The following is a 26,535-nucleotide window of genomic DNA, read 5'->3' on the forward strand; positions in this document are numbered from 1 at the left end:
TTTCACCTCTGAATATTATTTTATGATCTCACCATAATTTATTTGCATATTCCTCAATTTTGTTTGTTTCCAATAATTGCCATGTACAAAATTATTTTGCACATTAGAAAATCTGCAGGATAAATTATCTGAAGTAGAATTGGTAATCAAAGGGGGACCAACACTTTTTCCTTTTTTCATTAAATTGAGCTAATTGAGCAGTGTGCACAGATCCTAACTATATAGCTTGATGATATTTTTATCTGTGAACACATATTTAGCTGCCATCAAGATAAAGACTTTTACTTGAGCACTCAGAAGCTCTGGTATGTTTCTTTCTAGTTAATTTCCACTGTCATCTCAAGAGATAACCCTTCTGATGTCTATCACTGTAGATAAGTTTTTCCAGTTCCATATAAGTGGAATTGTATAGCATGCACTCTTTGTGTCTGGTTTCTTTCCCATCATTACATCTGTGAGATTCATCTTTGTTTTTTCATGTGGCAGCAGGTTATTCTTTTTTTTTTTTTTTTTTTTTTTGCTGCATAGTAGTCCATTGTGCAAAGATATCAAAATTTGTGCATTCTACTGTTGGTGGGTATTTTGGTTGTTGCAAGGATCTGGTATCAAGAAAAAGCTGCTGTAAATATTCATGCACATGTTTTTTGATGGACATGTGCATTCAGGAGTGGAATTGCTAGGTTGTAGGCACCCATATGCTTTGGTAGGTAATGCCATGCAATTGACCAAAGTGGTTTTATTGGTTTACAGTCTCACCAGTAATGAGTTTTAATTGCTCCACATCCTTGTCAATGCTTGATATTGTCAATCTTTAGTTTTCGTCTTCTAGTGGTTGTGTTGTGATTGATCATTGTGGTTTTAATTTGCCTTTCTTTGGTGACTAATGATGTTGAGTACGTCTTCATTTTCATATTGGCAGTTTGGGTATGCCCTTTTGTGAAGTTATTGCTCAAGTCTTGCGAGTTTTAATTTGGTTGTCTGTTGTTTTCTTATTGGTTCATGAGTTCTGAATAGGAGCTCTTTGTTGGATTTATGTGTTGCAAATGTCTTCTCCCAGTTCATGCCTGTTTTAATTAATTCAACTGCCAGAACAGAATACCACAGAGTAGATGGTTTACAAATAGCAGAAATTTTTTTTTCACAGTTTTGGCGGCTTAATTAAGTCCAAGATCAAGAAGCTAGCAGATTCGGTGTCTAATGAAGGCTGGCTTCCTGATCATCATAGGTGCTGTCTTCTCTCTGTGTCCTCTCATGGTAGAAGGGGCAGGGGAACTCTCTGGTATCTCTTTTATAAAAGGACACTAATCCTGTTCATAAGGGCTCCATCCTCATGACCTAATCGCCTCTCAAAGGCAGCATCTCCAAATAACATCACATTGGAGGTTAGATTTCAACATACGAATTTTGTGAGGGGGACACATTCAGTCTATACACATGCCTTATTCCTTTTTCTTTTAATGTTGTCTTTTTATGAGCAGAGTTTCTAATTTTTCTAAATTTTCTTAGTAGTACTTTTTTATGTCCTATTTAAGAAATCTTTGCTTACCCCAAAATCATGAAGATATTTTCCTTTGTTTGCCTTAAGAAGCTTTAAATGTGGTTTACCTTTCACATTTAGGTCTGTGATTTGATTGGAATTGACTTTGTGTATGGTGTGTGGTAGGAGGATTAAAATCTTTAAATTATGCTTTGTTTCTTGGGGGGAAAATTAAAAGCAACATAGACGTCATAGTCTCGGGGTTTTTTTTGTTTTTTGTGGGTTTTTTTACATTTTTGATTTCAGATCTATTTTAAAATTTTATTTTATTGTCAAACTCTTAAAAATACTTACACTCTGACAAACAGAGGGTACCCTGAGATGTTTTTCTTTGGACTTCCTTCCATTATTCAGATCCTGGTGAGTTTAAACAATTACTGATTTATAATTATTCTTATTATTGATATGATGATAATGAATTATTTAAAACTGCCAGTAATTTTATATTTAGTAATTCTCAGGCTAAAAGTAAACCCTTGTAAATCTCTGTCAAGTGAACAAAGAATTTCAAAAACTCTTCTTCCATTTATTCGGTTCCTTAATAATAACTATCTTTGCAGTTTTTTAACATACTTTCAGGTATTCTAATGTTCTCTGAATTGATGCAGTTTATTTTGGTGGAAAACTTTACTTTCTGTTTTCTGGCCTATTTTCTTAAACTTTGCACCATATAGAAGAGAGTGACTAGAATCACCATTTAGTGATGGACTGTTGAGTGAGCACCAGAGGCACAGACTTTTCCTATCTTATCTATCACTATATTGCAAACTGAATGACACTTCTACTTTTTTTCTCATGGGTGTCTCCTAGTGGCCATTTATGGACCATGTATTTGGTAATTTTTTTAATACAAGTGATTTCATTTACAAAAAGAGAAAGAGGGCTTCCCTGGTGGCGCAGTGGTTGAGAATCTGCCTGCCAATGCAGGGGACACGGGTTCGAGCCCTGGTCTGGGAAGATCCCACATGCCACAGAGCAGCTGGGCCCGTGAGCCACAATTACTAAGCCTGCGCATCTGGAGCCTGTGCTCCACAACAAGAGAGGCCGCGATAGTGAGAGGCCCGCGCGCTGCGATGAAGAGTGGCCCCAACTTGCCACAACTAGAGAAAGCCCTCGCACAGAAACGAAGACCCAACACAGCCATAAAAAATAAATAAATAAATAAATAAATAATTAAAATTTAAGGGAAAAAAAAAACCCAAAAGGTTGCCAGTAATCTTTAAAAAGAAAAAAGAGAGTGAAAGCAAGAATCATAGGTAGCAGTGAAATTATAGGATTTGAGGGTATTTGAGATGTCACCTCCTCTCCCTGTACAGGTAGATACTGTATTTTTTAAAGTAGAGGTATAACTGACATAGAACATTGTATTAGTTTCGGGTATACAGTGTAACGATTTGATATTTGTTTACATTGCAGAATGATCACCACAGTAAGCCTGGTTAGCACCCATCACCATACAGTTACAATTTTTTTCTCTTGTGATGAAAACTTTTAAGATCTACTCTTTTAGCAACTTTCAAATATGTAATATTGTATTATTAACTATAGTCCCCATACTGCACACTGTATTGCCAGGACTTTATTTTATAACTGGAAATCTGTACCTTTTGACCCCATTCACCTATGTTTTCACTATAGTATCACAAAGCCTATATTGTTGGCCTATATTATATCAATTATATTGATATAATTGCAAATCATTTTGATTCGGATTTCTACTTTACCTCTTTTGTTTTACTCTTTAACTTCTCTTAGCTTCTCTCCTATCCCGATCTTCGCAGTTATTTTAAATAGTATTCTCTTGTATTTTTGTCATCACGATAGGAGGTTTTTCTTAACTTGATTTGTTTCCTTTATATTGGGCAGGGGGTCTGCAAACCCTGGCAGACATTTGACCCACAGGCCTGTTCCAGTCAGCTGCCATTTGTTTGTTTGCTTGATGTTCTAAATGCTGGAAAGCTAGGAGTGGTTTTTAATTTTTTCATGGTTATATTTTAAGTGGTTAACAAGTACCTGCATAATAGCCTCGATTTTGCTCTTGGCCCGCAAAGCCTAAACGGTTTACTCTCTGACTCTTCACACCTTTCCAAAGGTCATTTTCTCAGCAGAGGTTCTCTTTCACTTGGGAAGCTCAGTTTGTTGTGACAACAAAAATGCCCATGCAGAAGCAGTGCTCTGTGTGACCAGTCAATAGTACTTGCTCCTTCCTCCAGCCCTAACTTGGAATTTTAAGAGTCTGGGTCCTCTGTGTCAACATCCAGCTTCTTTCTCATACTATATCACATCCATTTGGCTTTTGAAAAAAAAACTGATTTCTTTTAAATGTAAATATTGTATATGACATATTTTGAGAACTGAACTGGCACTTTGATGTTTTATGAGATAATATCCAGCCGCCTGTGTCTTGTTATTCTCTGCAAAGGCTTGTGGAAGACACGCGTACACACCTTCTGCCCCTTCCCCAGACCCTGCCAGATGAGATAATTGTGGTGTCTCCATCTCAGTAACTGCCCCAAATCATACAGCTAGTAAGTGGTGATGTATTCTTGAACATTTCCTGGAGGAATGGAAAGCAGGCAGTGCACGGAAAGAGTCTAGAGACCACATTCTGGACACTGAAAGTTTATCCTCAATTATTTAGTCTACATGGGAAGAGGAGCTTTTCATAGAAGCGAGGGGAAATGTGTGCACTCCAGCTAGCATCTAACTGGTTCCAGTTGCCCTAGTAGTTTTTTAATTTCTCCTCTAATATTCTGGACTTTTAGCAGAATGCAAGTACCTTGAAGCTGTGTACCATAGACCGATCCCGCGGGCATCTCACAAGGGCAGGTTCAGAATGGTGGCGGTAGGCTTTTGTCTTGTATCTTCCTTTTCGAGTCTTAGTTTATAGACTGTCAGCCCTGGAGGGTCCTGCGTTTAGCTGATGCCCAGTGCTTGGCATAGCGCCTTGCCATGGTGGGTACCCAGTTAACATTTATCAAATAAAGAGATGAACTATATGTTCGAGACTCATCACAGTGGGGTCGAGTGCCTGGGCTGGAATGCAGTTTTCTGTGTTATATCTTCCAGTTTCCCATTAACTCTGATTTTTGTCAGGCTCCATGGCCTCTGTTCATAATTTGTTACGGTGAGGGGCTTGTTAAGGTGTTCTAATAGGATCTTTTTGGATCTGTAATTATACACTGTCAGCCTCTGATTCTTCTATGGGAAAATGTGCTGCTTCCTTCCCTACTCCGTTGAGCCCGTCTTCAGTGTCCTTGTCTGTCACCCATTCCCTCCTGTCTTTCATCTAGTTTTTCTAGTTTCATGAATTGTCTCAAGAACTTCCTGATTGGAGATACACCCATTGTGAATGCCTTCCCACATTCAGCTGACCTTTTTGCAGCTTTCAGAATCAGTTTAGAAAGAGAGTTTAGTGATAGGATCTGGTGAATCTACAGCTTTGACCCTGAAACCCTGGTTGTCCAGCCTGGGTGCAGGTGTCCTCCCAGCCTGCTTTGGTCCTATAAGGAAGGAAGCCTTAAGCTATCCACTGTTTTCATTTTAGGAAGGTACTGTCTGCCTTGGTTTTGGGATCACAGCCTTGGTAACCAAGCTCTTTTGGATCTAATCCTCCTTCCCAGCACTGAACCTCTTTGTGCCTCAGCTTCTCAGGCTATGAAATGGGGCTAACAATATACCCAGCTCATAGTGTTATTGTGTGTAAGGTGCTGGCACAGTGCCTGGATTATAGCAAATGCTATGTAAGTGATTTGCTATTATTATTTACTGTTACCTGATCTTTGACCTCTTCGCTCCCATCACCGGGCTGCTCTTATGTTCATCAAACATTATTGTGATCTGATTGTGCATCTGAGTGCCCTGTGACTTTCAGCTCTTCAAGGGCAAGAACCACGGTTTACCACTATGTCCCTGCGCTTTGCACCGTGTCTGGTCCATTCATATTTGTTGAACTTGACTGTGAGAGGTTAGAGAGATCTATTTAGGCTTTATTGACTTGGAGATACTGCTGCTTTGTGCCTTATCAGCTGGTGAATGCACAGAGTGATAAGTGGGGTGAAAGAGCATCAAAAAGGATGAAGTCTGTGGTTGCCCTTCTAAATCACTGCTGTTCTCTCCCCATTACCCTCATAGAAGAGTCAGTATTCAGATTTGTAAAGCAGATCGTCCATGGTAAGACAAGAGTGTGTGTGTATGTGTATACACACACTGCATGAGTAGTTAACACATGGAAGTTAGGAGGGCAAAGTAATGTGTGAGGAAAATAGCATGAACCATAGTCCTTGAATAAAATGAAGAGATGTAAGGGCCAGAGTTCTGTTTATCAGTAGGTTTTAGTCACTGAGAAAATCTCAGTAACTAGATGTCCAGAGAAATGCTCCTAGAATAATGCTTTCCTTTTCCCCCCACTCAGGATTTGACGGGATCTGAACTCTATACCCAGGCAGCCAATCTCTTGCACCCTGTGGTCTATACCACGGCTGTCATTCTTCTCTTCTGCCTCTTAGTGGTCATCGTCAGTTACATATACCATCACAGGTAAGAAATAACACTTTGTGAATAGAGGTCTGTGGAGTTTATTTCACATTCAATTAGGATAAAACTGAGTTTAATACCATGCTATCCTTCCAAAGTAAGGACGATTACTTCAGAACACCTACAGGCCTTCTTCACTTCATGCAATTCAAGACATAAATAATTAGTGCCTGTGATGGTAAATTCATCTTCTACAGCACTCAGTCATTTTGCTGGGTTTGTACTTGGGAAAGAATATGGGAAGTATGTGTTGGTGGCTGGGGGGTGGGGCATGGGGGGGAGATACGGTGGAGGCTGGTTACCTGCAGATGTGTCTCCCAGAACCAGACTGTGGTATCATTTCTGTTTTATAAATTCTTGCCTGTTGTGATATTCTTTTTTATAGACAGCATTTAAGAATGTCTGTGGCATTTAAGTGTGGGATATGGTTTTTGTTAATTGGAGGCAAAGCTACGGAAATTTTTATTTTATGGTGAGAAATAATGAACTGAAAGGATTTTCTAAGCAGAAATTCACTTTACAAGATGTTTTGCTAGAATGTATTTTCCTCTTTAAGCTGGACATATGTGACATTTCTTGATACTTAGTTAAGAAACAAGGAGATTTTGATATAAAAAAGAAAGACTTCAGCATTTCATTATGAAAGGCCAGGAAGAAATGCACTGGGCATTTAGACCATGTTATCCTAGTAAGTCAGGAAAAATAGAGATTGGCACCTTGCAGAAATCTCTGGGAAGCAAACAAGTAATCCATTTGTCATAAGACATTGTAACTAACAAAAGCCCACATATTTCTTATTATGGAGATTTTGTTTAGCCTTTAGTGGATGTAGTAGTTCCATTTGACTTGTCTTTTTTACTGTACTGCAAAGTTAAATGTTAAGAAACTGTACTGAGTGATTTCTCAAACCCTGTGTGTGTCTGTGTGCATGTGTGTGTGTCTGATAGTATGTTTTAATAAAATGTTTAAACATTTACATTTGGCCTTTTATGAGTTGGAAATGTTAACTTGAAGATGTCCAGCTTCAAGTATACTAACCTGGGTCTTACTTTTTCCCTTTTCTTTTAACAGTTTGATTAGAATCAGTCTCAAAGGCTGGCACATGCTTGTGAACTTATGCTTTCATATTTTTCTGACATGTGTGATCTTTGTGGGAGGAGTAACTCAAACTAGAAATGCCAGCGTCTGCCAAGCAGTAAGTCAAAGTAAAAAACTGAAATGAAAAAAACTTGCTATTAGAAATTTCATGTTTCATTAACTATAAAAGGAAAATTGCTTCTTTAAAGCTTTTTTCTTTAGCTAATTAAAGTCAAATTGTATGTCACTTAAACAGTTTACCAGTATACTTCAAATTCTGAATTATCATTTCACAACTGAATATATGACTTATGGAGCTTGTCTTTTTATCTTGGGGAATTTTGTGCTACTTGTAATGCCTGTTATAATGCCAAACATTTAATTTAAAAAATTTATAAAATCCTGACTATGATTGAAAGAGAAGTGACATTTTCCGACAGTAAGATTTTAAAAATTATTTTATCTATTTATGAAAATAATAGGAATTAGAAAAAATTTTAACTGTAAGATATAAAAATGAGAAACTTTTTACATGTGGTACATGTAAAGAATTTAAAAATATAATCAACTCTTAATTCCAAATAAATTATTACATATGTAGCCTTAGTAAACAGTATTTTTGCAGTGTAAGTATAAAAAATCAGAACTATTTAATATGTGAATAGGAAATATGTAAAATTTTATTTATTTGCATACTGTTTTCTATGTACATGATGGCAAGCAGTGTCACAGAGTGTTGAGTTCAGACTACCTAGATTTGGATCTCAGCTCTAGTTTCCAGTGTTTCTATGGGCAATTTATTTAACTTTTTTTATTTGCAGAAAAGCACATAATGAGATCTACCCTCTTAACAAATTTTTAAGTGTGTAGTACAGTTATTAACTATAAGGACAGTGTTGTACAGTAGATCTTTAGAACTTTTTCATCTTGCATGACTGAAACTATACCCACGGCTCAGCAACCTTCAATTTCCCTCTCCCCTCAGCTCCTTGCAGCCACCATTCTACTTCCTGTCTCTGTGAGCTTGACTATGTCAATACCTCATATAAGTGGAATAATGCAGTATTTTTCCTTCTGTGACTGCCTTATTTCATTTAGCATAATGTCCTCAAGGTCCATCCATGTTGTAGTATGTGACAGGATTTCCTTCTTTTTTATGGCTGAGTAAATATTCCATTGTGTATATACAATCACATTTTCTTTATCTATCGATAGACATTTAGATTGTTTCCAACTCTTGGATGTTGTGAGTAACACTGCAGTGAACATAGGAATACAATTATCTTTTCTAGATCCCGATTTCAGTATGTAACATTTCTGTGTCTCAGTTTTCTCACCTGTAAATTGGGAATAATAATCGAGTTGTTGTCAGATGATGTGATTATTTATATTAAAAACGCTGAAGTAATTTACAGGTAAATTATTTGAAAAAAATAGGAAAGTTTAGCAAAAGTGAATGTAGTTTAACATACAAAAGTTTGCTGCTAGTATGCAGAAATGCAACTGTGGGAAAACAATGAGAAAGTATCGTTTATATAGTATCAAAAAATATCATGTACTTAGAAATAATAAAAAATGTTCAAGATTTGCAGGTAAAAATTAATTATATATTAAAGAAGACCTAAATAAATGGAAAGATACACTAGGTCCAAGAATAGGAAGAGTGAAAATCAGAAAGGTGGCAGTTCCTCCTAAATTAACCTATAGATAAGAAGAGAATTTTTCATGAAACTCAGTAAAATGGTCTTTGAATTTATATGAAAGTAAAGAAGAACCAAAGATAGCTAGGACACTTCTGAAAAATAGTAGAGTAGGAAGACTTCTAATGATCCAAACTTTTGAGGCTGTTGTAGTTAAAACTGTAGCGTTTAGTGTAGGGATGGATAAATTGACCGACACAGAAGAGCAAGCTTGGAAGCAGACCCACGCAGAGCTTTGGTATAAGACAGAGGTTACTTGCCTCATCAGTTGGGTAAAGACAGACCCCACTGTACAGTTAAGGGAGCTGGGGAAATCCATTTGGAAAAAGATTAAAATGGATCTATACTTCAAGCCATTTTTAAAAAGTCAACTTTGGGTAGATTAAAAACTTACAAGTCCAAACCAAAGAGTTAACATTTATATTAGAAAATAGCATAATCCTTGGAATAAGGAGGGATTTCTTAAATATGACTAGAAAGGACATACACTGAACTAAATTAAAAATAAGATCTTTTTGAAAAATTAAGACTCCTAAGGAAAGTGAAAAGACAAGTTTCAAATTAGAAGAAGCTATTCCCAATACATAACCACTGACAGAGCATTAGAATAAAAAATATATATATGTTAAAAACTGTAATCAGTGAGAATGCCACACACAGCCCCGTAGGAAAAGTGGCGAGAGTGACAGACAGCAGAGTAAACACAGGGCCAGGGTACGCCTGAAGAGATGTTCCATGGCATTGGTGGTCACGGAGATGCAAATTCAGATAGCTACCATACTATGCATTTTCTGTCAGAAAAATTAAGCCTGCCAATGCCAAGTATTGAAGAACATGTGGATCCACATGTTTTATACATGGTGGGAATGTAAGTGGATGACTCCGGGAGGCTTTACCTTCTAAAGGTAATCATTCACACACCCTGGACCCCCAGTCCCACTCCTGGGCTCAGAGTGAGGTGACACACGTGGAACAGGCGTGTGCCTGTGAATATTCATAGCAACACTCTACGCAGTAGCAGAAACCTGGAAGCAGCCCCAGTGCCGATCACTGAGAGGGTGAATGAATAAACGGTGATATTACACAAGAGTCAAAATTAATGAATTACAACCAGGCATAGCAATGTTGAGTCAGTCTCAGGAATATAAGTGAAAAATTAAGTCCCGTAAGTGACATTCACCCTGATATCTTTTTTTTTTTAATAAAGGTAAATGTAACTAAAATGAAACAGCACACTTTTAATGAAAATATATAAGTGCAACAAAACTATATAAAAAAGGAAAACAAAGGAATGATAAACACAGGATACAGGGCGAATGATTACCTTGGGTAAAGGGGACCATATGGTTTGATACAGGTTTTTGACAAGATCTTACTTTTTGTCTTATTGAAAGATTCTTGGACACCTATTATTAGCAATAGCTAATGAAATAACTAAATGAAGGCAGGCTGTGCTTTTGTGCTTGGCCCAATCATTAGAATGGTCATTAACCTAAGGCTGATGATTAATCCAATACTGTATTCATGAGATCCAATTGAAAGTGTGTGTGCGCATGCGCCCATAAGATTTGTTGACAGGATTAAATGACTCAGGAGTGCCTGGCATACAGTAAATGCTCAGTTAGATGCTAGCTATTACTACTATTGTTATTGATATAATTACCTCTTAGCTGTGCAGAATATTTCCCTGTTTCAGGCCATTACTATACACCTGAAAACAAATTTGTTAGGGAGCCTATGAGAAGTTAGGTAACGGATCTCGAATCAACTTAATACGTGTACAAAAAACAGTGCTTCTCTTTTCTCAGTCTTTCTCCCCTTCTTTACCTGGCCCACTCCCACTTACTTTGTAGGTCTCAGTTTACTGTCACTGTTTCAGAGATGCAGTCCCTCCACCCCCCTCCCCTCATTATCCTCTGGTGCTTATTAAAATTCCATGGTGCCTACAAAACTTTGTGATTGACTGTCGTTTACCTATTTGTTGTCTCTGGACTCAGCTCTACAGGAGCAGGAATTATATTGACTTGATTCACCAGTGTTTATCCAAGAATCAGTGTAAAACCTGACGCATAGTAGGTGCTCAGCAGATATTGGATAAATGAACAAAAAAGGCCTCTGTTTGCTAATAATAGAAATCATTCAACCTGGAGCTGTTTCGAACATGAACAATTAGGAGTGTATTCAGCACACAGTGGTAGTAATAGTCTCAATTCTATCTAAAAAATATTCATTGATTTCTTGGAATAGACACATAAATTTATTTCACTGAGGAAATGAACAGAAAGAGGCCATAGTAAAGATGACTGCCTTTCATCATCCTGAATGGTATTTTATACCATTTCTAGAATGAAAAGGACAGGAATTGCACTGAGTTATTAGAGTCTCAATAACAAATGTCTGTTAGTTAAAGATTTACCCAGAAAAGCTAGGGTGGGGGATGGGCAGGTTTTATATGTTGTTTTCTTCTGTTCTTTTTTTTTTTTTAACAATGTTCTTTCCTTCCTCTATGAAAGACATAACATCATTCTTGTTATTTCTGACCCAGACATGACTTACTTCACTTTGTTATTCTAGTACTTAATTCAGTTAGTAGCCAGCTGTGTCTGCCAGAACAGCCCGTATGACTGGTTACTTAACCTAGCAGGGGCTTCATGTTTCTTGGGCTCTTCTTCCATCTCTAAAACTGAACCCTAAAGTGTCCACCTTTCACAGGCAGTTTTTGTATGTGCACATGATCGGTGTAGATTTGACTTATCTCCCTTTTAGAGCTCACGTATTTTATGAAGAGTGTGCACAGGTTCTACTACAGTTTCCTCCGCGAAGTGATTGATTGAGATTATTAGATGCCCCACCAGCCAGGTACTTCCCACTCTGGTTCTTTTGTCATCCTTTCTGGGTGGTGCCGTGGGCACATTCTGTAGCCTTGAACTCTCTTTTTGCAAGAGGAGCCAAAGGAGAACGGAGAAGCTGAGTGATAGAGTAGGAGGGGCTGTTGGCTCAAGGTGGGAAAGGATCTGGTTTCTGGGTCGTGCTGTGCTGCTGAATAACCGCTTGAGCGTTAATTTTCTGGTCCTTGGTTTCCTTAGCTATGCAGTGAAAGGATTTGGCTGGATCTTATTTAAGTTACCTTGTTGCTCTCCCACTTCATGATTTAATCTATTAAATATCGTGCCCGCTGACCTTCTCAGGTGTTCTCTGATGTCTTTTATCCAGAGGACCGCTGCGGTGGCCTGTGAGATGCATTGGGAAAGATTCAACCCGTGGATATTAAGAACTTTCTACTTGCCAGCTACTGCAAGTGTGTTATCTTAAATTTCATATTAACCCTAGGAAGTATTTCTTACTCACAGATTTTATTAGTACAGAAATTGAGTCTTAGAGAATTGAAAAAACTTGCCCCAAGTCACTAGGGCCTTTGGGTGGCAGAGGCCTGATTCAAACGACAGTCTCTTTGACTCTGTGTGTCCTGTCCCCCACCCCACCCCAATAACTGTGCTTGCCTATTTAGAGAGGACCCGCAGAGTAGAGGGGTCTACTGTGAGGTGCAGCCCTGCCAGTGACCATGTGACCTCTGGTGGATGACTTAACTTCTTTCGGCCTCAGTCTCCTTGTCTGTAACACCAAATGAATGGTGATGCTAAGAGGATAAAATAGAAGCATGTGCAAAATTGTCTGATACATTTTGGGATACATAGCAGGCATTCAAAAGTGGAAGCTCTTAATTTTTATATATATTCATATCTGACTGAGTATTAAAGATCATTTTTTGCACACCTGCTGTGCATGCTGCACTATTGTAGTTTTATTGGTGGTTAAAAATCCAATTGTTACAATGTCTGGCCTCTGGTATGTGAGCAGTGTATGGTTAGGTAACATGTATATATAAAGTGCAACTGTTGAGGATAAGTATTTTGTATCCATTTTGCAACTTTGGATATTGATGTCCTGAGGTAAGGTGACTTAAGTTCTAATCTGTTGCATTTAATGAATCGTTTACATGCCCTAATGAATTAGATTATTTATTTCCAAACTGTTTACAAATTTCCCACATGTATTTCTTGTTTATTTGGAAGAAATTGTGACAGTGAGGTTATATTTCAAGTATAGCCCAAGTGTCTGATGGAGAATAAAATAGGAAGCACCTCCCTCCTTTCAAAAGATAGGAATACCCTCGCTGCTAGATCTCAGTGCCCACTTTATTCTGGTTCTTGTGGAATATTCGGTGATTTGTTTATGTGACTGTTAGCAGGTGACATCAGACTCCTGAAATTCCACTATTGGTAATAATTGTTTAACTAGAAGACTTCAGTATCTTTCAGGTGTGAAAATTTCTCTACATATTTTGAAATGCCATAAGAAACACTTCAAAATCTAAAGGTTGAGTTTTACCTCTTAGATCTAAAACAAGAAAATTCTCCATCTTGCACCTCCTATGTTGAAAGTATTTTTAACTTCTGTTTTTAAACTTATTTACAGCCCTGTCTCATTCTTTTGACCTCTGCGTCAGAGAAAACTCTAGCAACAGTAGAGTATACCATTTTGAGTCAATATCAGTGGTTTGTTTTGAATGTTTGGTTTCTATGCACCAAATCCAAGTATACTATTTTTATTTACAATATTTCGTGTGACTCCAGATAGCTCAAAGGGTTATTTTATGCTATTTGTTCCACTTATATCTGTAAATTTTGCTTTTATAGTGCAGTCAGTAAAACTAACGAGAACCAAGGAGCCACTTTTCTTCTTAATAAGAAGATACTCTGACGGCTCTGGTTTGGCCGGGCTGGATCCGCCCTCCTAGCCCTTCCAGTCATTAAGAGGACAGGGACTGCCCTGGGCAGTGACCACCCTAGTATTTTGCCCTGCAAAATAATACCTGAGCTTCTATGTCACCACGTTTAACTGCAGATTGGTTCTCATTAATATGAGCCTTAGGCAGCAGTCTAAATGCTTCTATTACTGACCTAGGTTTGATAATGTCAATCAATTTGATTTTCTTGAAATTGGAGAGCCATCCTTTAAAAACAAATTTTTTTTCCCCCTTGGAGCTCTTCATTAATAGGATTTTACCTGTAATCATTGCATAAGAAGAAAGAATCAAAGAGATAGTAAGTAGTTAGATAAGAAAGCTGAACTATGTCCTTTCTGCTCCAATGACCCATGTATTTATTGTTCTTAAAACAGATTTTAAACCTCTCTTAGCCCCATACATATCTTCAACTAGAATTTTATCTTTAACTGGTGTTGCTTCAAACACAGGTTACATGATCGACATGCCCCCCATCACCCCTCTGGGAAGAAACTTGGTGTCATCATTTACGTATATTTCAGTTATCCATCATTTATCAAGCACTGATTATGTCTCCGGTCTTGTGCCCATTCAATCCCTACAAAAACCCCTAGAGATGGTTATTGATAATCCTTCCACTGTTCAAATAAGGAACATTAATTTAGGAAAGGTTGACATTATTTTCTTAAAACCATACTCCTAATAAGTAATAATAAAAATATTGCCGTATTTTTAATTGCTTATCAGGGACCAGGTGATGTGCTAAATGCTTTATATAGACTGTCTTTTTCAAAGCCTCACGGTAGTTTTATATTATTCTCAGTTTACAAATGAGGAAAACAGTGCTTGAGATGTTATGCAAGCTTGCTAAGGTGTCACAAAGGGTGGATTCTTGTTTTAAAACCAGGCAAACTTGTTGATTTCAGAGCTCACTCACTTAAAATAATCAATCTGTTATATTGCTCGCTTACCATTTTGATATATAAAAGCTCTGAATTAGAACTACTCAGGTCTCTGACTCTGTGTGCTGTGACTTTCACCCTCTAGTTACCCTTGACTTCTATATTCCTCCTTAAAACAGGCTTTAGGAACTCAACTCTAATTTATAACATAGCATCTACGAGTAACACGCCTTTGGCTTATTGTTTTCCAGGAGCGAATTCCGTGATATATTTAGAGTCATCTTGGGTATAAGTTGTAGTCTGTGGGCCTCCTGGATCCAGCTGTTGATTTGATCCTCTATTATACGTCTGTTAGAGTGCTTTCTTTGTTTCATCAGCAGGCGAAGGAATTGATCATTAGAATACACCTTCATACTGTTTTTGAGTCAGATTTTCAAAAGAAACTTACCAGTCTTTTTGATAAAGCTTACTGGCAGCTACTGTACTTTATGATTGTAAAGGGGAATTTTGTTTGTTTTACTTCATGTATTCTTCAATCTTCTTTCTAGGTTGGAATAATTCTTCATTATTCCACCCTTGCTACAGTTCTCTGGGTGGGAGTGACAGCTCGAAATATCTACAAACAAGTCACTAGAAAAGCTAAAAGATGCCAGGATCCTGATGAGTTGCCACCTCCACCAAGACCAATGCTCAGGTATCTAATATCTTTGTGTACTGTTTTATGTTAAATGTCCATTACATCTTAAATTTAATGAAGCATGGTCATAACAAAAAATTGCTCAGTGAATTTTGGAAAGTAAAAAAAATGGACTTGTAAGCAGCCTTGCAACTGGGAGTGCTTTGTGAAGTTATGTATCCCACGTGTATTCGTTGAAGCAGTGATAACAAGCAACCTCTCCTAGAGAAAAGTTAGTTAAGAATGATCCCTGGGCCGTATCAATGGGCCATAGCAGATAAAGGGAAGAATTGAAAGAGAACATTGAAGATTCAGGGGAGAGCGGTTCTGTGGGCGGGAAGGGACAGCAGGAGTGCTGGGCCACGGTCAGATTGCAGGATGTGATTTGACACCCTTGTCAGTGGTATTAAAGGAACTGAAGGATGGCGTTTGGCTAAGAGATGGGAATCCTACCTATCCTCATGCAGCTTTCTGTTAGGTTTCTGTTAGGTTTCCTTTCTGTTAGGTGATTAAAAACAAAAAGGCAGCTTGGGCTGCAAAGCCTGTGCAGTCCCCAGTGGCCTGCAGGTACCCCCTTTGCTTTAGACAGTGCAGGCTCACCCTTTAGGATGCTCTCCTTCCCGCATGTCCTTGAGCTTAAAGAAACCCCAGCATCCCGGCTACCTGGAGGGTGGATGTGGGGCTTGCCTTGAGTCTGCTGGCCCCAGAGAGGGCGGTTTCAGTAGCATGGTAGGTGGAAGGGGCCTCATCTCACAGTAAGGTGACAAAGGTCAGGCACTTGATGGTGCTATTGTTTCCAGGGGTTTGTCACCAAAGGGAGCAAGAAAGAAGTTGGTGGTTGAGGGAAAGTTTTAGAAGATGGGGAAAACGTGAATAGACTTATAGGCTGGAAGGAATATGCAGTGGAGAAGAAGACTTAAAGCTGCAAAATAAGGGTTATTTGATAACAGGCAGCCCCAGAGTCGGGTGGGGAAGGAGTGGCAGAGAGGAATGTGGAGCCCGAGATAAATTTGGGTGAACTGATGCCTTCTTTTCAGGTAAGAAGCAGCTATGAATTAGTATAGCAGGAAGAAGGGCAGGGTCACGGACGTCGGCCTGCCTCTAATCTGTGAAGTAGAAGACAGGGTTATAGTTTTATAGGGTAATTAGCTGTCTTTTTCAGCAATGATATCATATTAAAGGATTTCAGTACCTGCGAGCCTGACTAAGAAAAAATGTATGGAAAATGTGTTATGAATATTGCCTTTATCCAGCCAATTAGCATTTGGACTGTGTCTTTGGACCTGGCAAATGCAGAATTAAGATTGGCTGTACCCAGGGGTAGCTAGCCGGGGCAGGACGTTCCCTGTTCTCTTTTCAGAGAACTCAAAGAAGCTGCACCTCCCCGCAAAAAGTTGTTCTTCGTAGGACCAGCCACTCTGTCTCCCTCATTTCTTCCTGCACCAGCTAGTCTGTGGGAAAGGGGTCAGGAAGGGCCTGAGTGCTGCAGGACATTGCTGGGATCCAGGTATCTTCCTTGTCCCAATCTCAGCTGACTGAAGGTAAGCATACACAGCAGTAGAACATCCTGGAATATGCAGGTTTAGCCGGACATTAATAAATAAATAACGTCATTACATATTTAGTCTGAACTGTGGCACAGTGAGATCTTAAAGTCCATTATGTAGTGGCCTAACTTTCTGCTTCATCAGCTGAATCTAAAAGAAGCCCCATTCCCCCAAAAGAAAAAAGTATAAACTAAAGCCCTACCTGTAGTAGCTTACTGTTACTTTGCCTGTCCACAGGGTGGCAGAAGCTGATCAGCTTTCCTTAACTCAGAAAACTTACGCTTTCTTTAAAAAAAGAAATCCAAAATAAATAAAAACTTTAAAAAGTGTTATTGTTAACGAACCGGCCTTTAAATGTTAACCTTCAATGCATTATTGGAATAGTAATGAATCTTGAAGGAATAACTTCTGCAGTACTGAGATACTGTGATGTGTCCACCTTAATAAATTGGATTGATGTGCTGTTACTTCCATCACTGCCCTTTCTAGGTTTTACCTGATCGGTGGCGGGATACCCGTTATAGTTTGTGGCATAACAGCAGCAGCAAACATCAAGAATTACGGTAGTCGGCCAAATGCACCCTAGTGAGTATTTAGTGTTCCCTGCGTACCTGAGTCGATTGCTTCTCTTCTGTTTCCTAAGCACTAAAGTTTACTGCAGTTTCTTAAACACTTTGTTGACATATGTAGCATCTGAGCTGGTTCACCATTTTCTTTCCTAGCTGCTGGATGGCATGGGAACCCTCCTTGGGAGCCTTCTACGGACCTGCCAGCTTCATCACTTTTGTAAACTGTATGTACTTTCTAAGCATATTTATTCAGTTGAAAAGACACCCTGAGCGCAAATACGAGCTGAAGGAACCCAGTGAGGAGCAGCAGAGGCTGGCAGCCAACGAAAATGGCGAAGTAAATCATCAGGATTCCCTGTCTCTCTCCCTCATTTCGACGTCAGCCCTGGAAAATGAGCATACTTTCCATTCTCAACTTTTGGGAGCCAGCCTTACCTTGCTCTTATATGTCGCTTTGTGGATGTTTGGGGCCTTGGCTGTTTCTTTGTATTACCCTTTAGACTTGGTTTTTAGCTTCTTTTTTGGAGCCACGTGTTTGAGCCTCAGTGCGTTTATCGTGGTTCACCATTGTGTCAACAGGGAGGACTTCCGGCTCGCGTGGATCATGACTTGCTGCCCGGGCCGGAGCGCGTACTCGGTCCAGGTCAACGTGCAGCCCCCCAGCTCCAGTGGGCCGAGCGGGGAGGCCCCCAAGTGCACCAACAGCAGCACAGAATCTTCGTGCACAAACAAGAGTGCATCGAGCTTCAAAAACTCCTCCCAGGGCTGCAAATTAACAAACTTGCAGGCTGCTGCAGCTCAGTGCCATACCAACTCTCTACCTTTGAACGCCACACCTCAGCTTGACAATAGTCTGACAGAGCATTCGATGGACAATGATATTAAAATGCATGTGGCGCCTTTAGAAGTTCCATTTCGAACAAACGTACACCCAAGCCGCCATCATAAAAACAGAAGTAAAGGGCACCGGGCCAGCAGACTCACAGTCCTAAGAGAATATGCCTATGACGTCCCCACGAGCGTGGAAGGCAGCGTGCAGAATGGCCTGTCGAAAAGCCGGCCGGGCAGTAATGAAGGACACTCTCGGAGCCGAAGGGCTTACTTAGCCTACAGAGAGAGACAGTACAACCCTCCCCAACAAGATAGCAGTGATGCTTGTAGCACACTTCCCAAAAGCAGCAGGAATTTTGAAAAGCCCGTTTCAACTAGTAGTAAAAAAGATGCATTAAGGAAGCCAACTGTAGTTGAACTTGAAAGTCAGCAGAAGTCTTATGGCCTCAACTTGGCCATTCAGAACGGACCGATCAAAAGCACTGGGCAGGATGGACCCTTGCTGGGTATGGATAGCACTGGCAATGTGAGGACTGGATTATGGAAACACGAAACTACTGTGTAGCATTGGTGGGCTTCCTGGGCAGAAATCCATATAAACTGTGATACTCACATTCCTTTAAGCTATGAACATGTAAAAACCGACTGTTTACAGCCAACTTAGGGATTCAAAAGAATTTTGAATAAACTTGTAAGTTTTGGATTTTATGTATTTTATATCCCCCACGTGTTGCTTTTTTATGAATTTTGAAAAAAAAAAAAAACAAAAAACCCTCAAAAAAAAAAAAAACCCTCTAAAAACCCTATGGTGCTTGTTTTAGTTGTCAAAGCACCAGCAGGACGTTTTGGGAATCTGAAATGTAATTTTTTGGGGATCTGTAATATCTACTTAACATTTCAGGCTTGTATGTAATACAATAAATAGGTGTTTGTCATTGTGTCAATCTTATATTTTTACATTTCAGGAGCATTTAGTGCTATTTGAATGAAGCTTGTGCATTGGGATAGTTTAATGAGAATTATACATGTATCAGTTATCAGAGTTTTACATGATTAGCTCCACTGATGGCATATAAATCAAAGAGCTTTTGGATTGTTGTATTTTATAAACACAGTTTTTTAAATGCTACAAGTTTTTTTTTTTTTAATCTCACAGAATTTTTTTTGAAAATGGAGATGCCTGAAAAGCTTTTCCTAAATTGCATTACTTTTGCCCATCTTATTAATACTATTTTTGATTTTTTTGTGGCTTTTCAGTGGTTTATGTTTGGGTTTACTTATTCTTTTCTTTTCCCCCAGCACGTTATTTCTGTTTTAATTGAAATATAATTGACTTATTATATTAGTTTCAGGTGTACCACATAGTGATTTGTTTGATATTTTTATACTTTATGAAGATAGTAATCACCACGGTAAGTCTAGTTGCCATCCGTCATTATACAAAGTTCTTAAAATATTTATGACTCTGTTCCCTATGCTGTACGTTGCATCCCCGTGACTTAATTATTTTATAACTGGAAGTTTGCCTCTTCATCCCCTTCCCATATATGAACGTAAATGAAGAGGTGTCATACAAGGTTCACGTTCACTTATTTTGGATTCTTCAATATTGGCTCCTATCTGTTGGCTGTTACTTTGTTCTTAAACAGATGAAGTTCCTCAGGTTCATGCTAAAGTTCTAATTTTTAAATTCCACTCTAAGGGCAAAAACAGGTCTGATGCAAAAGTTATCATTGGTCAATGATGCACTGCAGTCCTTATCTATCTCCTGTCTCCAGGCTTACTGGGGTCCTTTCCGGGAAAGTTAGATCGGGTCTGCCCTGGCTCCTTTGTGCATTCGCTTCTCTCCGATATGCAAGTCAACGCCTGAAAAGATTGGCACAGCTTAGATCTGTTTTTGGCAGTAGTCTCAAGGTTTGAATCAGATCAGATTCAAAATATATATCCAAGAAATGCTAAAGTCAAGCTTGATAAACCTCAAAATCTGAGCAATTTACTGCTTACTTCGAGTAATTCTCAGAGATGATACCAGGCGATCACACATTATAGTGTAAGTGTTCACTTTTCATTGGGTTACTGCATTAGAAATTATTTTGCTTCACAATAATAAAACTGGTGGTTCTAGTTAAGCCTTTTGTTAGGTGTTGTTTTAAAGGCATTCTTTTTGGTGGAGGAAACAAGGCAATTAAGTAGATAGATCTGGCACCTGTACATTTAACTACCGCCTGGCCTAGGGTCTCCAGGTAAGTTGATATATATGTGCAGGATGATGTTTAGAAATGACCAAGACAAACTAATGAGGAATGGAGTAAATAATTCTTTTTTTTAATTGTTACTGTTATTTAAATTTTGCTCTGTTATTTTGCAGTACATCATTCCAATGTTTAATCTGTTTCTTTGACCCGTAGGTCAAATAGAAAAAGAACTTTGTTCTTCTGCTTTTTCCTACTTCCACAGGAAGGGAGGGCTTTCTCTTCTTGGAAATGTTCACCCTTCAGTAAGCATTTATTAATTTAAACAGAGCTTCTTGTAGGTAACAGAAGGAAAAGAAGCCTGGGACTGGTAGAGTTGGGGATTGGAAAGAAATCAAATATTTGGAATAAAATGAAGATTCCACTAAAAATATTCAGAGTGTTTTGATATACAAAGCATAGTTGATGAGTGATGACTTGATGCATTATATTCTTAGTATTTGAATTGAAATTTGATGTTTGTGAATAAGAAGTGAATAAAACATTGCATCCTTCCCATATTTGTCTTTTATAATCTATGGCTTGTTGCTAGTTGAGGTTTCTCTGTTTTTCATAGAATCATAAACTCTTAAGATATGTTTCAGTTTTCTTAAAAATCGGTTCATTCATTTTCCTCATTTTAAATTTTCAGCAACTGAGGCTCAAAGAGTTTCTTACCTGCTGAAGTACCAGCAGGTTATGCCACATCCAGGACCAGGTCCATGTTCTCTGATGCCACGGCCGCTGTGCTTTGATTGCTTCTCTGAAGGCAAGCACCCGTGCTCTTCACAGTGTCTATTATGTATAATTTTACTAAACTTTATTCTCATCCTGGTTATTTTGAGTTTTGTTTTGTTTTAAATTTCATTTATTTATTTATTTTTGGCTGCGTTGGGTCTTTGTTGCTGCACGCGGGCTTTCTCCAGTTGCGGAGATCAGGGGCCACTCTTTGTTGAGTGTGCCAGCCTCCCATTGCGGTGGCTTCTCTCGTTGCGGAGCACGGGCTCTAGGCGCACAGGCTTCAGCAGTTGTGGCACGCGGGCTCAGTAGTTGTGGTACGTGGCCTCCAGAGAGCAGGCTCAGTAGTTGTGGCTCACGGGCCCAGTTGCTCCGTGGCTTGTGGGATCTTCCCAGACCAGGGATCCAACCCATGTTCCCTGCATTGGCAGGCGGACTCCTAACCACTGTGCCACTAGGGAAGTCCCTATTTTGAGTTTTAATTTCATAATGAGATATAATTGGTCATATTCTACTTAAGGAAACACACATGATTTATTCCATGAAAGTTTTTCTTTAAATCAAGCTGTTATATACTATGTAATGTGTGTACTATGCACACTTTATATATATATATATAATGATGTTACATGCTAATCTATTTTTAGGTAACAATTAGAAATGAGGTTTGTGTATGAGTATTTTTTGTGATTTATATACATGTGTAAAAGTATGTTAATATTTCAGGTTGTAAATAGGTGGCAACTAATTTCTAAATCTCAGGCTATTTTGCACGTGTAACTTAATGTAACTCTACATCCATGTTCACTATTTATCTAAATTGGTATAATATAAACAGATGGCAATTTATGTTTAGATGCTAAGGTTTAGATTGTGTTTATTATTGAGAAGTAACAATGTTAAAACCTTTAGGCCTGTGTATTTCAGGCATTGAGTTCAAATACCCAAACTGAAGTTGGTTGAGACCATAAAAAATGAGGAAGTAAAAAAATTAGCTGAATGCATTTGATGCAGGAATTAAACTAAATCATCAAGTTAAGTGTTGCATACAACAGCAATCCGAAATTTAAAACAAATGTTAATTTTGGTTTTCCTTTCACATTCCCAGAATCATTCAATTACTTTAATATTCACTTCAGTGCTCTTAGCTAAGAAATGATTTGATTATTTATAACTACTTAACAATATTTCCTGAACTTAAGTCATTTTATCACTTACGCCAATTTTGCTGTATTTTCCCTAAATTTATATTAATACTGTCATATGGATCAACTCACTTGTTTTCCCACTGAAATATAAGTAGTAATAAAACCAATAGATTTATTTGTATAAATAAAGCAAACTCTTCAAGGAGAAATTTGTAACTTTATAAATTTGTTAGTAATAAAAATCTTTGACTATATGTTGCTTGGTTTTAGACAAAGATGAAATAGCAATCAATAAGATTTTTTTTAAGTTTTGGTATTAATTGAATTTTCTTCCCAACCTACCTACGGGTCTCCAGTCTAGAACCATGTCTTATATTGGCCATTAGAGGCTCATAGCCAGTGGTAATACTGGAATACTGGAGGCATCAATTGAGGAACACAAGTTGAGTATTAACTTAATCACTGTAGGTTAATGAGTCCTGTCTTTCTACCTTCCCTGGTGTACCCAGCTCTGTGTGGGATGAAGTCTCAGGCAGACTCTGGTCATAGGTTTTTTTCAGCATCTTTTCACCGTGGATGTCATTGACTCAGAGGTGGATACTGAGTGTGAACTTACAGGACCATAATATTAATATTAAGAACCCCCCATTTGTATAGTCAGCAGTGGACCGCTACCTTTGCTTATAGAGTTTGATGCTTAGAATTAGCTTAGAACTTGTTTAACGAAGTTTTACTTCGTTCTGTTTGAAACATGTACTGTCCTTCTGTGTCATGTATATAAAATGGTAGAAGGAAAAAGAGTTAAATTCCGTTGTATGCTGCTGCCATCTAGTTTGAGCCTATCTGATGAAGGCTTTTATTTACCAGAGTATTCTAAGTATATTCAAAAAGTTCAAAATATTTTCAGAGGGCTCTTCAGATGCAGTCCTTAATGGGGTTGTTCCAACAATATAAAGAATTCAGCTAGTCATATTTTCAATTTTGCAATCATTGTGTTCATTCTGTCTTGGCATATAATATTGATGAAGTTTTGCTTGTACAGAAAAATTGAGTGTTCAGATGAGCAAATATATGCAACTTATGATTGCTTGCAAAGCCAGGTCTAGTCACGTGTACCAACTCAGGTTGAAGATTGTGTCTAGGAAGATACTCCACGTGAAAGTAATGAACTCCAGTTCTAAACAGGTATTTTTTGTTATCAGTGTCCATTCCTTTATGAAACTGTGTAAAAACGTCAATTTGGTGGCCAACCATGGTTAACAAATTTTTACCGCTTAGTTTTTTTTTAACTTTCATGTTGAGTCTGGGTAAACTTTTTTAAAAAGTCAACATTTTAGAGGCTTAACGCAATAAAAGTTTCTTGCTGAAGTAATAGTCTGGCATGTATGTTCCTAGCATGGCACCTCTCCCCAGGAGTTCTCACCCAGGTTTCTGCCCTTCTCTTGGTACTTCCTCAGAGGATGGGGGATGGCACATGGGAGGGTTTTATGGGTCAGGCCTGGAGATGGCATATATTTTTTCTACCCACAGTCCATTGGCCAGAACCCAGTTGTGGCCACACCTAACTACACGGAATCCAGGAAATGTAGTCTAGGTATGTGTCCAGGAAGGAAAGGGAGATGGCTTAGTGAGCAATTAATCAGATTGTCACAGGGATAAATTCCTGGTATGTTCAACAGTGAGCTTTATTCCCACCTAGTCTTCATTACCTTTTTTAAAATCTTACTTTTAAGCACTGACCCTTTATGAGTTCCAAACAAAAATGCTAGGTTTTAGGTCAGTTTGCAAATTATGTGATGGTCAGTTTTGAGAAGAATTCAATAGAAATTCAGTATCCATTCTGCTGAACTATGTCCTTCATATTCTCATTTAAAAATGATTATATTGGAAGGCTCATTTCCTAAAGGTTAAATATGTACACAGTTGTTCTGCAATCAATCCCTAGAACTTTTTGGTCTTGCAAAATGGAAACTCTATACCCATTAAACAACAACTCCCCACTCCCCGCCCCCAGCCTCTGGCTGTCATCATTCTAGTTTGTTTCCATAAATTTGAGTACTCTACACACCTCATGTAAGTGGAGTCATACAGTATTTGTCTTTTTCTGACTGGTTTATTTCATTTAGCGTTATGTCCTCAGGGTTCATTCATGTTGTAAGCATATGTCAGAATTTATTTCCTTTTTAAGGTGGCATGTATATTCCACATTTTCTTTATCCATTCATTTGCCAGTGGACATTTGGGTTGTTTCTACCTTTTGGCTTTTGTGAATAGTGCTGCTATGAAAATGAGTGTACCTCTGTACAGTCTCTCTTCTAGTCCCTATTTTCAGTTCTTTTGGGTTTAGGTCCAGAAGGGAATTACTGGATCATATGGTAATTCTACTTTAAAATTTTTGAGGAACCACTGTACTGCTTTTCCTAGGGGCAGCACCGTCCTACTTTCTCACCAACAGTGCACAGGGGATCCAATTTCTCCACATCCTTGCCAAGACTTTTTTTCTGGGGTTTTGTTTGTTTGTTTGTTTTTTTGGTAGTAGCTTACCTGATGGGTGTGGGGTGATATCTCATTTTGGTTTTGATTTTCATTTCACTAATGATAAGTGATATCGAGCGTCTTTTCACAGGTTTGTTGGCCATTTGTGTATCTTCTTTGGAGAAATGTCTGTTCAAATCCTTTGTCCATTTTTTAATTGAGTTATTTGTTGTTGAATTGTAGGCGCTTTATCTATTCTGAATATTAACTCCTTACCAGATACGTGATTTGCAAATATTTTCTTCCATTTCATTTATTTCTTTTTAATTCTATTCATTGTGTCCTTTGACACACAGAAGTTTGTAATTTGGTGTCCAGTTTATATTTACTTTTGTTCCCTATGCTTTGGTATCATATTCAAGAAATCTTTGCCAATCCAGTGTCATAAAGCTTTTCCCCTATGTTTTCTTCGAAGAGTTTTGTAGTTTTAAGTCTTACATTTAGGTCTTTGATACATTTTATGTTAAAGTAAGGATCCAGCTTCATTCTTTTGCCTGTGGATATTCAGTTTTCCCAGCATCATTTGTTGAAGAGACAGTCCTTTCTCCATTGAATGGTCTTGCCACCCTTGTTGAAAATCATTTGACCCTGTTTCTGAGGGCTTGTTCCTGGGCTCTCTATTCTATTCTATTGATCTGTATGTCTCTCTTTATGTCATTACCACACTTTTAATTACTGTAGCTTTGTCATAAGTTTTGAGATCAGGAAGTGTGAGACCTCCAACTTTGTTTTCCTTTTTCAAGAGTGTAGTATTAGTTTGCTAGGGCTACCATAATAAAATACCACTGATTGGGTTGCTTAAACAGCACACTTTTATTTTCTCACAGTTCTGGATGCTAGAAGTCCAAGATCAAGGTATTGACAGGTTTGGTTCCTTATGAGGCCTCTCTCATTACTTTCAGATGGCCACCTTCTCTCTCTGTTCTCACATGGCCTTTCCTCTCTTTATGTACATCCCTGACGTCTCTCTAATGTATTCAAATTTCCTCTTTTAAGGACACCAGTCAGATTGGATTAGGGCCCACCCCAGTCACCTCTTTAAAGGTCCTGTCTCCAAATATGGTCACATTCTGAGCTACTGGGGGTCAGAGCTTCAACATAGGAGTTCTGGGGGACATAATAACGCACATAATGATTACTTTGGTTATTTGGGGTTATTTGAGATTCCAAATGAATTTTAGGATGGGTTTTTCTATTTCTGCAAAAAACATGTTTTGGATTTTGATAAGGGATTGAGCTAAATCTTTAGGTCTCTTTGGGTCATATTGACATTATAACATGTTTATTATAGGACATGTAGTAGTTATAGTAGTAGTTACAGTAGTATACATTTATTGAAAAAAATCCATGTATAAGTGGACCCTGCACAGTTTAAGCCTGTGTTGTGTTGTTCAAGGGTCAACTGTATTTTATTTGTTTTTGATGGTATTATAAAAGGAATTGTCTTCTTAATTTCATTGCTTGGATTGTTCATTGTTAGTGGAAACACAACTGATTTTTGTGACTTGATATTGTACCTTGTAACTCTGCTGAATTTGTCTATTCTAACAGTTTGTTTTCAATGTTAAATTTTCCTTATGTAAGATCATGTCATTTTTGAACAGAGATAATTTTATTTCTTCCTTTCCAATTTGGGTAAATTTTGTTTCTTTTTCTTGTCTAACTGCTTTGGCTAGGACTTCCAGTACTGTGTTGAATAGAAGCGATGAAAGTATCTTTGTC

General features: G+C 38.3%; 1 protein-coding gene across 4 annotated transcripts in view; it reads left to right on the top strand.

The window, feature by feature from the left end:
• ADGRA3 (adhesion G protein-coupled receptor A3) overlaps positions 1–19,096 on the top strand; it is a 116,675-nt gene extending 97,579 nt beyond the window's left edge. For all 4 annotated transcript variants that reach the window (XM_068543153.1, XM_068543151.1, XM_068543152.1 and 1 more), the window contains 5 exons: positions 5,952–6,076; positions 7,145–7,268; positions 15,087–15,232; positions 17,251–17,346; positions 17,484–19,096. In XM_068543153.1, the coding sequence (XP_068399254.1) occupies positions 5,952–6,076; positions 7,145–7,268; positions 15,087–15,232; positions 17,251–17,346; positions 17,484–18,726 (1,734 nt within the window). In that variant the 3' untranslated portion in view covers positions 18,727–19,096. The remainder of the gene's footprint in view (positions 1–5,951; positions 6,077–7,144; positions 7,269–15,086; positions 15,233–17,250; positions 17,347–17,483) is intronic.
• Positions 19,097–26,535: the final 7,439 nt, after the last annotated feature.

Source organism: Eschrichtius robustus, chromosome 4, assembly GCF_028021215.1.
Source record: "Eschrichtius robustus isolate mEscRob2 chromosome 4, mEscRob2.pri, whole genome shotgun sequence".
NCBI classification, from domain to species: domain Eukaryota; kingdom Metazoa; phylum Chordata; class Mammalia; order Artiodactyla; family Eschrichtiidae; genus Eschrichtius; species Eschrichtius robustus.